Here is a 12,225-nt window from a genome sequence, read left to right as displayed (position 1 = left end):
TTGTAAGAGGGAATAGGACCAAAACTAAAACTAAAGTTAAATCAACATAGTATTGAAAATATGACGCAACAATTTAATTTATAGTGATTTCAATATATCTAGTCATTTTTCTTGAGTATGAAAATAATATATGCATCAAAACAGCGGGCAAAATTAAATTAAAATATATAGATTATGAGATCAAATATAGGAACGAAAATGAATTTTAGAAAATCATAGGAGAATCTTAAGATCAATATAATTTGACGAACAATGGAAAAGAAAAGAGATCTAGTATAAAATAAGTCATATAATCTATACACTACATAAAAAGAGGAGTTTCTTCCCTCCACTTTTTCCCTCTTTTTTTCTCTCTTCTTTCATCAAATTTTCATTATTTTTTTATTTTAATTTTTTTCTAAATATTGTCAAATTTGATTTATAATGCATCTTAAATTTAAATTCGTGATAAGATTTGTAATATGACATCAAATCATAAAAAAATAAATTTAAAACGAATAAATTATAAAAAAAATTAATATATTTAATTTTCTCTCCTTTTTATTTATGTTTATGTATGAATATATTAATATATATATATTATGACGTGTAATACCTTTATCAAATGATTTAAAATTATTTAATAACTAAAATTTCAATTACATTTTATACAAAGTTGAAAATTTACGTTTTTAAATCGATTTTATTGAGTAATTGATGTGGGTATTATTTTATTTTTAAAATATATTTTGTATTTATTTATATTTTAATTTTATTTAATATCTACATTTATTTATTTAAACATTTTGTTTAGTTTTGATGTTCGCCGTGCATCGTACGGATGGACATACTAGTTACTTTTTAATTATCACCGATCTCCAATTTTTATGAAGCATCATCATTGTTTAATTGTTGCTGGAAAAACTATATATCTGAATTAATATAGCTCTAATCTCAACCATCTTGTTGAGACATAATATTCTTTACACATTAACACATTATTTAACTCCCAACTCTCTCTCCTCTCTCTCATTTTATTGGTATGAGCTGTGGCATGTGCTGCTCTTGAACTCACAATTCTCCCTAACTTATTATAAGTTTAACAACCTATAAGCTTTGAAAAGATTACTACCCCTCCATTCCACGAATCTTGACACGTTTGGTTTCGGCACGAGAATTAAGGAATTGTAGATAATAGTATTTCAAGTGTGTAGTTAATATAATATAAAAGTGATAAAGTAGGAGAGAGAATGCAATAAAAGTGATAAAGTAGAAAAGAGAAGGTAATAAATATTCGTCAAGATTCGTGGAACGGAGGGAGTATATTTTAGTATAAGTTTTTTTAAAAATAAATTGTTGGGCTTATAAACTCTATAAATTAAACTTAATACAATCTTACTCTCTCTCTTTAGCCCAAACTAGCTTCGGAAAGATTGAACATCAAAACGGCCCAAAAGGCCCAACTCAGATCATTATTAAATATCAATGAGACATCTTGAGCTCTCTTTGTAATTTGCATTTCCGCCTCTACAAATAGTAGGATATTTCAATTTGATCCTTCATGTAACAGTGGTACCTTTTCAAAAGCTCCCATAGTTACATTACATGGCTCTTCAACAAGTTGAGCTAAATCCAATATACATTAATTTGCAAGTAATAGTATATAAATTTAAGGACAGTAAATCACACTTGGTCCAAACTTGATTCATATATAGTGTTGATCGAAATAGAATAAAATGGTGGAAGCCACAGCTCACGTGGGACATGGCATGTAAAATTGCATTTGGGGGAAAAAAGAATCTAAACTTTCTTTTTTTTCTTCCAACATTTGTGAAGAATACATATATAATGTTATACATATCGGAAAAGAAAATAATAGGGAAAAACATTCGGACACAACTCTCAGAAATGACATGTGCAAATGTTGTGAGTTTTAATATCTCAAGACAAACAAGGTCAGATGCAATAGTTAATATTGCTCTTCCAAAACAATCCATCTCTCAACCAACATGAATGAAAATTGTAGGTAGTGTTAATTTTTTCTCTTTTGCAGCTATATATCATGACTATAAATTAAACAATTTTTTTTGGGACCCAAATCGGTTGGGATTTGAGTTGCTTAGAGCTGAATATGAGGTTATGGATCTTTATATTTTGATGTGATGAGTAAATTATCATGAAAATATCCATGTCAAATAATAAACCACAAATATATGACCATTCATTGTGATTGCATAGAGTCCTTAGAAGTAGCCCGACCCGGCCCGACGAACTAGCCGGGCCGGGTTCTGAGCTAGACATTTTTAGACCTCAAATTTTTCGGAAGTAGCCTAGCCCGACCCGACCCGACCCGACGAATTAGTTGGGTTCTAAGCTAGACCTGAATTTTTTCGGATCAAATTGATCCGAAGTGCCAAGTTTGTGGAAAATTGTGGTATGATTAATTTTATGTAGCTAATAAAATAAAGTTGAATGATATGTGAGTATAGGCGGAAGAAATGTGATTTTTTTTTTTTTTTTGATAAATTAACAAGTGAATAAGAAATAATAAGGACCACATCATGGTGGATTCGAACCCAAAATCACCGACCTTAGACATTAATCACACTATCACTATACCAACATACGCACACATTGTGACCATTATTTGTTATTCGATTGAAGAGATTACCAATATTTTGTTTCATGTGTCATCCACATGGTTGAATACCATGTGCCCTCGATCGTGCATGTTTATATCTCAACCATATATTAATATTTAGAGAGCAAAATAGTCCAAGTCCAAACATGTAAATTCGTTTTTATATTACCCACTATAGTAATTCTATTGTAGGTAGGGGTGGATCGGTACGGTATGCCGAAAATTTTTCGTCATACCGTATACCATACCGTAAATTGCGGTATGAGAATTTTCATACCGTTACCGTACCGTACTTTTCGGTATACCGAAGCTCGGCATACCGAAAATTTCGGTATGACAATTTCCATACCGTTGTCGTACCGATAATGCGGTATACCATACCGAAAGTCGGTATACCATACCATACGGTATATCGAAATTATTGGTATATTAATATTAATATATATAATATATAATATATAATACGTATATAGTTTTTTATTATATATAACATAATATATACGTAACCCTATAACTTTTAAAATATTTTAGTACACTATAATTAAGTTAAATTATCAACTTAGATAACAATGAAATTATATATATTATGTATCAAATACTTAATAAATAGTTATATTATTATTTATCTTTTTATGAGATATATTGTTAAATAATACATTATATTGTTTTTATTTATATTCAAGGATTTAATGAGTATTGAATAATAATTTAATGAAAATATAGTAAGTATTTCATTGTTTGATATTAATTGCTTTTATTTATATTTGAAAAATAACATAATTATATTTTTTCCCTTAATTAAATGAATCAAATATTTTTGGTTTAGTTTGGTATTAAATTCAAATTTTTGATATTCGAATACGAAATTTTGTGATTAACTCGAATAATTGACACTTATATAGTTATATATTTTATAGTCTACATATATAATATAACTATATAGCTCACACTTATATAGTTATATATTATAATTGACTATATATTGATATTCTAGTTTCATCAATAACCTAGTAAAGCTTGTAATTATTGTTTGAGTTTTATATTTACTCAATTTATTTACTTTTCAAATTTTACTTATGACTTATTATTATCTATTAGTTATTTTTTTATAACATGAATGTAACTTATTCTAGAGATATAGTTATTCTAGAATTAGAATTATAGTATGTAGACATATAAATATAGATATATATGTAGCTCATAATTGTATAGTTATGTAATATACTTGTACTTTTCAAAGTCCTTTAGTTAAATAACATAGATGCAATTTATTTTATATTTATTCAATTTATTTACATGTTTTTAATTATTAATAAATATATATTTTATAAGTTGTCATTAATTTTTTAGTAATTATGAAAAAAAACTTTTTAATAATTTACCACTAATTAAATACATATATAATTTATTTTGACGGTATACGAGTTTTTTCGGTATATACCGGAACAACGGTATATACCGATTTTTCGGCATATACCGCGGTATCGGTATATATCGGTATACCGCGGTATGAGGAAAATTGATACCGTTGCCGTACCGAAAATTTTCGGTACGGCACAATACCGTACCGAAATTTTCGGTATACCGAAATTTCGGTATTTTCGGTATTTTTTCGATACGGTAAGTGCGGTATACCGATTTTTCGGTATTTTGCTCCACCCCTAATTGTAGGAGTAAATTTCGTCACACTTAATGGAATGAATGTCACCCAAATCCAACCAAAAATTTACCACATTTCACCCAATTATCAATCTCTCTAATCTCTTCCAACAAGGAAAAATATCCCAAAATTGAGGGGGGCCTAGACATGAAATATATAAACACAAAATGCTCACTTAAAATGAATATTATCTCTGTTTTGTGGGTTCCAAAAAGTGTGTGTCCTTTTCGAAATTTCGATCCGTTGTGTAATAATCTTCTGCTCCACCTAAATGGATTTTTATCACACAACAGTCTTTTGACTCTTTTCTTTCATGTCTTTTTGCATATTATGTCTTATTCCCATCCCTCATAAGTCCACATCTCCATTTTCTCTTATAAATCTCTTAATCGTACAAATATATATGTAGGGTATATACATAAAAGAGTATCATATATCTCCTATAGTATGCATAATTAAATTTTTACCGCTATCTTTGTATGATCATTGATCGATCGTCAATAAAATTATGATTTTTCTAATTTTCTACGGTACTAGAGTGAAGGTTCTATCAAAAGTTCAAAACTCATCCATAGAAGGATTAAAACAAAATTGTTACGATCCTTTTAATTAACTAGAAACCAATATAGTCTTTAGATTTTGATTGATAGATGATCAAAATTGATTTTCGAACGAGATTATTAAATTATTAAATAATCCTTAAAAACTAAATTAAGTATATTATAAGTATAATTAAAATTTGTAAGAATGTACACTTATAAAATAGTAATAGATCTTTTTCTGAGGAAAACCATGATCGTGTTTTATGCTCCTCGTCTAACCAATTGTGAAATTGAAATATCGCAAGTTAGGAGTATATTTTTGTAAGACTTCAATTTTCATACTTTTCATTGAGTTCTTACACTTTCATCACAAAAACTTATATGAAATATCTCACTATGAGACGGATCAAGAATTTACATTTTTAATGGTATCTAGATTAATTATAAATATGTCATCAAATATGAGTTTAGATTCGAATCTTGACATGTCTCACAGTGAGACCGTCTCACACTATTACTCCCCTACTTTTATTTTCATTATAATTAAGTTTATATATTTTTATGTGTTTTCAGATTATGTGGACGTACTTACCATATACCATTTTTGTGTAATTACGATACCTACTTTGTGTGCAATCAAAATTATAAGAACACAAGTTTTGCAAATAAAAATATGGTTACCCCACTTAGGTAAATAAAAATACTATATTGATGAATAAGATGGTGTGGTCCGGCCGTATGAGAATGGACAAATTGCAAGAATTCAAGGCAACGGACAAAGAAGATCCTACACATGTTGAGAGTCTTGTAAAATCATAGAGATTTATGTATTTGTATCTTTTCAAAAGTGAAACATTACTCATTTGCAAAGAACTCGTCACCATGCTCAATATATAGTAATTTCTTGGAAAGGTCACTTCATAGTCTTATAAATAAATGTTTTTAATTCAAATTCTTATAAATATCTTCTAAATCAAGTTTTACACTAATATTTTTGATTGAACCAACCTCTATCATCAGGTCAGGCATGACCCGATATCTAAAAAACATATCTTCCGAATCAAAAGGGTCTTTTTTTATTTCTCTCTGTCTTTCAATCAAATTCATGGAACACTGAACTTCGTCTATCATCGGGTCGGGGATAGGGTCCGACCCTATCCAAAAAAACATGGATCCTCAAGGGCAAAAGGGTCTTTTTGCTCTTTCTACCTCTCTATTGGTGTGAACCCTTCCTAGTTTAAGTAGGATGGGACAAGAAATAAAAGACAAGTGTGAGTGATTCTAGTCGACATAGCTCTTCATTACATTATTGAAAGTGTTCGAAAATTATTGTTGCAAAATACCAAATTTTTGCGGCCTTGAATAGCTTTCCATTATATAACAAAGTGTACACCAGCTGCATTCTGTGTGTGTGTGTAGATTAGATGAGCTAAGAGTGGACATGGGAGTAGATTAAGACCTTTCAAATGTGTCTTTATCTTCACCAAAACATGTGCAACACTTTGACTAAACCAACTATATGATTCTTTTCTTTTGTGTTTGTTTGTTTTGATCAATGATTAGACAAAGGAAATGGGGCCTTGCACATGCTCAGCTAGTGACATGTGATCCAACCTTTTTTTATTTTAATTTTTTTTGTTGGACATCTTAAATGGCAACACATTAACTAGAAAGCCTCCTTGATGGAGACAAGCACAACTAGATCTAAATCCCAAATCCATTTTCCAAATCTTTTTGCATGTAAAGTTGCTTAGCCATCCCATGCATAAAAGTCACCAATCATGTCAACCAATCTTCTAGTACTACAATTCCAATCTACCAATTGCACCATACATCTTTTTATCATGATCTAATACATGGTACACCAATTCTTGGAAATAAAGAAGATATTGAATGACAATTCCCCCCAAAAAGATCAAGAAAACTCTCCACATGGTTCCATTTATTTCCCAACCTTACATCAAATCTCATCATACCAATATCATATTAGATATACAAAGAAGAATTCAATACACTCCATGACTGAAAACTACAACAAAAATAAACTAAGATTTAACATATCACAACTGGCAAAAATAAAACAGCAGCAACATGATGAACAGAGTAGAGCAGCAACCACATGAAACACCAATCTTGAAATGTGAAAATGTATAGTAACATATCAGCTAATTATCTCAGTAAATCCAACCCTTTTCATCTCTCTTTATCCTCAGCCACTCACAGCCAGTAAAGAAGGAATTGCAGTCAAATTAGGAGTCACATTTTTACTAGCATTATCCCTCTTCACAGAGGAAGGCTTACTAAAAGCCCTCATTGGACTTGCAAGAGCCCAACCCCAGCTCTTGCTCCTCCCATGGGAGAGCTGCCTTGCCGGCAAAATCGCCTTCGAATTCCCACCATTATCCTCTGCAGAGGACGAAATCCAATACGAGGAAGACGAGGATGAGGAGGAGGATGAGGTGATCATGAATCCACCAAAGATCCCTCCACACCTAACCCTCTCCTTGATGCAATCTTGGCCATTGATCCCACTGTTCCTATGCCCAGCTTGTACCTTGGGCTTCCCTTCCCTCTGTGACTCAACACGGCGGAGGGTACAATCGCCAAAGCCGGTTGAAATCCTCTCAAAGAAATCACCGGAAAAACTCCTGCTCCCACAGCCAACAGATCTGGATCTTGACACTTTTCTATCAAATGCAGCTTGATCAGGGCTCCCATTCTCATCCACCACCACAAAATCCTCCCTTTTCTTCTCCCTTGCCCTAATCCCACCACTCCCACCACCACCACCATTAACAGAAGATGATCCAACAGTGCTACTAGATGTGGGCGTTGTAAAGTTCAAATCTTTCAAGCTTTTCTCACTCTTTTTAACACTAGAAGGCTTTGACATGTAGAGAAATGACCAAAAACCCCTCCTATGAGGGCTATAATCGTCAGAGAAATTTTCATCCAAGAAATGCATACCTCTCCTCGGAGTTGCGGTGGATTTGCTTCTCTTGAAAACAATGCTGCCGGAATCCGAGCTCCCCACCGCCACTCCTCCTCCATCTTTCTTTTTCTTCTTCTTCTGCGTCAAGACAAAGGGCAATCTTGACCTCCTCGAGTAATAGTTGCACTCGCCGCTGCTCGCATTCTCAGACGCGTTGGCGGAGACGGCGGCCAGGGGGCGGGGCTGGAGGGCAGCGTCGCCGACGGCGGCGGCGCCGAAATCAGATCTAGAGGAGGAGGAAGACGAGGAGGAAGGGAAGATGGCAACGGGGAAGGACGAGGAGACGAGTTTCCCGAGCTTTTCTTGAAGGCAGAAGGCGCAGATCCCACCTGGAGTGCTGTTTTTGTATGGGTGGTTCGTGCATTGCATGCTGCCTTCCCCCATATCTTCATGCACCACCTCCATCACCATTGTTGGAGCTCGAGGGAATCTTGGGAAAGCAGTGTTTTTTTTTTTTTTTTTTTTTTTGAAGTTTTTACAGCAGGAATTTGTAGCCCGGATGAAAAAAATCCAATCTTACGACGTGGGGTGTTGTTGATTTTTCTATCGGATGTTGCATATGATTCTTGAAACTTTGTTACGGAAAGAGAAGAAAGATCGAATCTTGCTATCTGGGATGTTGATCTTTGGGCTTGAACGTTACTCAGAGCTCTCGGAAACTACAGAAATGGATGGGGAGAGAGAGAGAGAGAGAGGGGTCAAAGGAGATGAGGTGTAGAGAGAGAGAGAAATGAAAGGAATGGCATTGAAGTAAGTGGGGGATGGAGAGTGAAGGAGAGAGTCCCCAGAAGCACGTGGAAAGCAGACTTGTTTATGCAATTAACTTCTGACAACCGAACAAGACAACCGAAACCCTAATTGTTCTTAGCGCCACTCTCTTGGGCCTTGTTTGGGGCTCTCCAGAATCTAGATTAATAGATTTAACCAAGAGAGAGAGATAAATCGCTTCAAATCAGAATTTGGAAATTGGAATTCAACTGCATTATTAGGGATGGGAGATGGAGGGGGAAAGGGGCAGTGAATTTGGGGGAGTAATAAGTTCTTGTAGTCTTGGATGCTAGTAGCTACCAATACATTTTAGGTTGGGTTATATGTACCCGATTAACTAGCAACTATTACGATTGCGAAGGATAAAATTTGTGTACTTGTGTTGGTCAAGTGGTAAGAGCATCAGTAACGCACCTACTCGAGTGCCTACTCGAGTAGAGTGTTGCACTCGAGTAGGACGTTGCAGGGGTGGGTTACTCGAGTCTTCGAGTATGCACGAGTAATTTTCCTTTTTTTTTTAATTCTCTTCTCCTCTTTAAAAATCTTTTTCTCCTATTTAAAAACTAAAACAATCAAGTAGGCTATCAAGTAACTCTAATGCAGCACTACTTACACAATAACACAACTCACTATCAAGTAGGCTATCAAGTAAGCTCATTGCGGATGCTCTAATGGGGTTAATGCCTAAGGTCAAAGGTCTTGGGTTCGAGTTTCCTGTGGTGCAGTCATTTAATTTTTTTATTTAATATTGTAAATTTATCAAAAAAAAAGAAGAAGATAAAATTTGATTTTTTATTTTATTTTAATATGTAGGATTCTGTATTTTTGCTCTTATAATCCTATTCATACAAAATTTAGGGATAAGCAACGGTTATGAGTATGCTAAAAGATAAAATTACCATTTTAAGAATGAGTAACTGTTACAAATTTACGAGTATGCTAAAAGATAAAAATTGTTAATTACTTGTTATTTTAATGAGTGTATTTTGAATTTGCGCTCCAAGTATAACTGTATAATTACTTGTTATTTCAATGAGTGAGCTAATTCTGTAGCTCACTCTTTAGCTCATTATGCTCTTTCGTGTAATGATGTTGTGATCTGGGAGTCGGTTTTCCCGACTTGGCTCCTAGACTTGATTCAACGGGATTTACGTTAATAAAATTCTGGGTTTTCTCCTCAAAAAAAAAATTTGCGCTCCAAGTCACACAAAATCCATGAATTAAAAAAAATGTATAATAACGGCTGCTGATATTGCAGATAAAGAATTTTGATTTTGTCTTTCATTTCAATGAGTAGGACTTTAAGGTTGCGATAAGAAGTGCACGTCTAGGAGTAACGGCTACTACTATTCGAGATCAGATTTGTGAAAGTCTCATTTATTTCGATAAGTAGGATTTCAAAATTGTGATAAAAAGCATGCATTGGGGGAGCAATGACTAGTAATATTCAAGATAAGAATGTTGAACGTTTCCTTCATTTTAGTGAGTAGGATTTCAAATTTGGATTGAAAAAGTACGCATCTATGTAGTAACAGGTATTGGTATTTAAGATAAGAATTCTAAAACGTTCATTTGTATCAATGAGAAGGATTTTAAAGTTACGACAGAATGTCCGTATCTATATAGTAACCGCTACCAATAAGATGATAATTTTCAATTTTTCATTTTATTTCAATAAATAGAATTTCAAATTCGTGTGTATAATATTAATAATGAATATGTATAAGCTAAAGATTTTGTACAAGACATTATCATACATGTATGGTTCATATACGATATTGCCATATATATATATATATATATGTATCAATTTTTTTGTATTGGTGAATATATAGAATATCACAAAGTTAAATTGGTCATCACATCATATAAGTATGCTTTTATTGTTCAAGAATCTTAATATTCTTGTACTATGTTATTCAAGAATATATGAGTATGTGTGTTACTATTCAATCAAAAGTAGCCCCGCTGAGCCTCGAGGTGTGATTTAATCGAGTTCTTTCTTTTTGGTACATCATCTTTGGAATCTCTTAGCAACACAAACACACCACATAATTAATTTTCTTTTCCTTTTTCCATTTTAACACAGATAGAGAAGGAGTTGCACAAAAAAGAATCTGTGGGCGACAGGTGTAGGACAAGGAAAGGCAATAGTTATTTAGCAACTTATATTTGATTGTTTTATTGATTTTTGGAAAAGAAAAAGCTGCAGCAAATGTGAATTTTACTGTCCTCTGTTTGGTTGTTCTGATTAAATAAGAATCATCATTCATAAATGTCTGCTCATTCATCTGTCCTTGCCCACTTCACACAAGAAATGCACAATGGATATCAACGAGAGGGCCCTTGAATTAACTTAGGTTGAGAGAGTCAACAATGGTGATTAATATATCTGTGTTTATATATGACATTTTTCGTATGCTTCATTCGTACTATTAAAAACAATTTATTATCTTCGTTCTCTGAAATTTGAGCAATATTTTTTTCGAGTTGTCTCGCAAAATTTAAGCAATTTTCTTATATGTTAAATTTTTTTTCTCTTATTAACATTTTCACTTTTTCACCTACAACACTTAACACACAAAATACTAAATTGTTCTGCTTTGCAAGATGGAGGGGGTATTTTTTTTATTTAGGATAATCTCATTCAAGATAACTCATTTTCACAAAGGTCAATATCTAACTCTTAAAAATGTGTGAACATCTTTTGGGGTTGAAGAAGTGAATCATTTTTTATGGGATGGAGAGCGTATAATTTAAGAGTAGTGTTATTTGAACAAAATTTGTCCGGACAAAAATTAAGTTAAAAACTTTTAAAAATTAATTAATTTATAAATTTTGATTTAAGTTTTAAAAGAATTAGTTAGTTTTTTTTCATATTGTTGTTTTTTCGTAATTTTTTAACAATTTTTATTATTTTTTATTATTTTATTTGTAGTTTGTGTACATTAAAAAGGTTATTAAAAAATTACAAAAAAATTACAATATGAAGAAAACAATAAAACTAGTTAAATCCTATTTTATTTTGAACCAAATTTTTTAAAGAAATTTATTTTATAAAGTATTTAATCATATTTTGTCCGAACAAATTTTGTTCAAATAGCATTATTGATAATTTAAAGATTTAAGGCATTTTTGTCTATTAATAATAATATGTATGCATCATCATTGTCATTTTTTCGCTACATTAATAATTTTTCGAAACTCAAATTTCCTCAACGGCAAATCACACTTAATATTTATGATATATTTTATTTATTTAACATTTATTTTAATTAATACATTAATTTTATCATTTAAATATGCTATAATTAAAGATCTATAAAACAAACGGTGTTGAAAAACTAACAATATAATAAGAAACTTTGAGTAAGAAATAAAAAATAGTACAAAAATGACGAAAAATGGATTTTGAGAAAAATATGGAAAAAGTAAAAGGAAAAAAAATCGTAAAACAAACGAGAGAAAAAAGAAAAGAACAGTTGGTAGGTGTGAGGTTGGCCCATTTCTCATTTATTCTTTTGTCTGGGCCAACTTTAAGGCCCAAAACCTTAGCCCACTACCCCATCTGATATACCCCGAGCCCCACTCTCTCTCACTTCACTCAGCGCCGCTCCCCCTTACCCTAATCCTCTCTCTCTCA

General features: G+C 32.3%; 1 protein-coding gene across 1 annotated transcript; it reads right to left on the bottom strand.

Moving 5' to 3' along the window:
• Positions 1 to 6,735: 6,735 nt before the first annotated feature.
• LOC130991854 (uncharacterized) lies at positions 6,736 to 8,778 on the bottom strand. Its single transcript, XM_057916268.1, has one exon. The coding sequence runs from the start codon at positions 8,223 to 8,225 to the stop codon at positions 7,032 to 7,034; it is 1,194 nt and encodes a 397-aa protein (XP_057772251.1). The 5' UTR covers positions 8,226 to 8,778; the 3' UTR covers positions 6,736 to 7,031.
• Between the last annotated feature and the right edge of the window lie 3,447 nt (positions 8,779 to 12,225).

This window comes from Salvia miltiorrhiza, chromosome 7 (assembly GCF_028751815.1).
Source record: "Salvia miltiorrhiza cultivar Shanhuang (shh) chromosome 7, IMPLAD_Smil_shh, whole genome shotgun sequence".
Taxonomy (NCBI): Eukaryota; Viridiplantae; Streptophyta; class Magnoliopsida; order Lamiales; family Lamiaceae; genus Salvia; species Salvia miltiorrhiza.
The sequence above is the reverse complement of the archived record's forward strand: the minus strand, read 5'-3'. Positions and strand labels throughout refer to the sequence as shown.

Coding starts and splice junctions, on each gene's coding strand:
- LOC130991854 (XM_057916268.1), bottom strand. CDS start 8,225: ATGGTGATGGAGGTGGTGCATGAAGATATGGGGGAAGGCAGCATGCAA.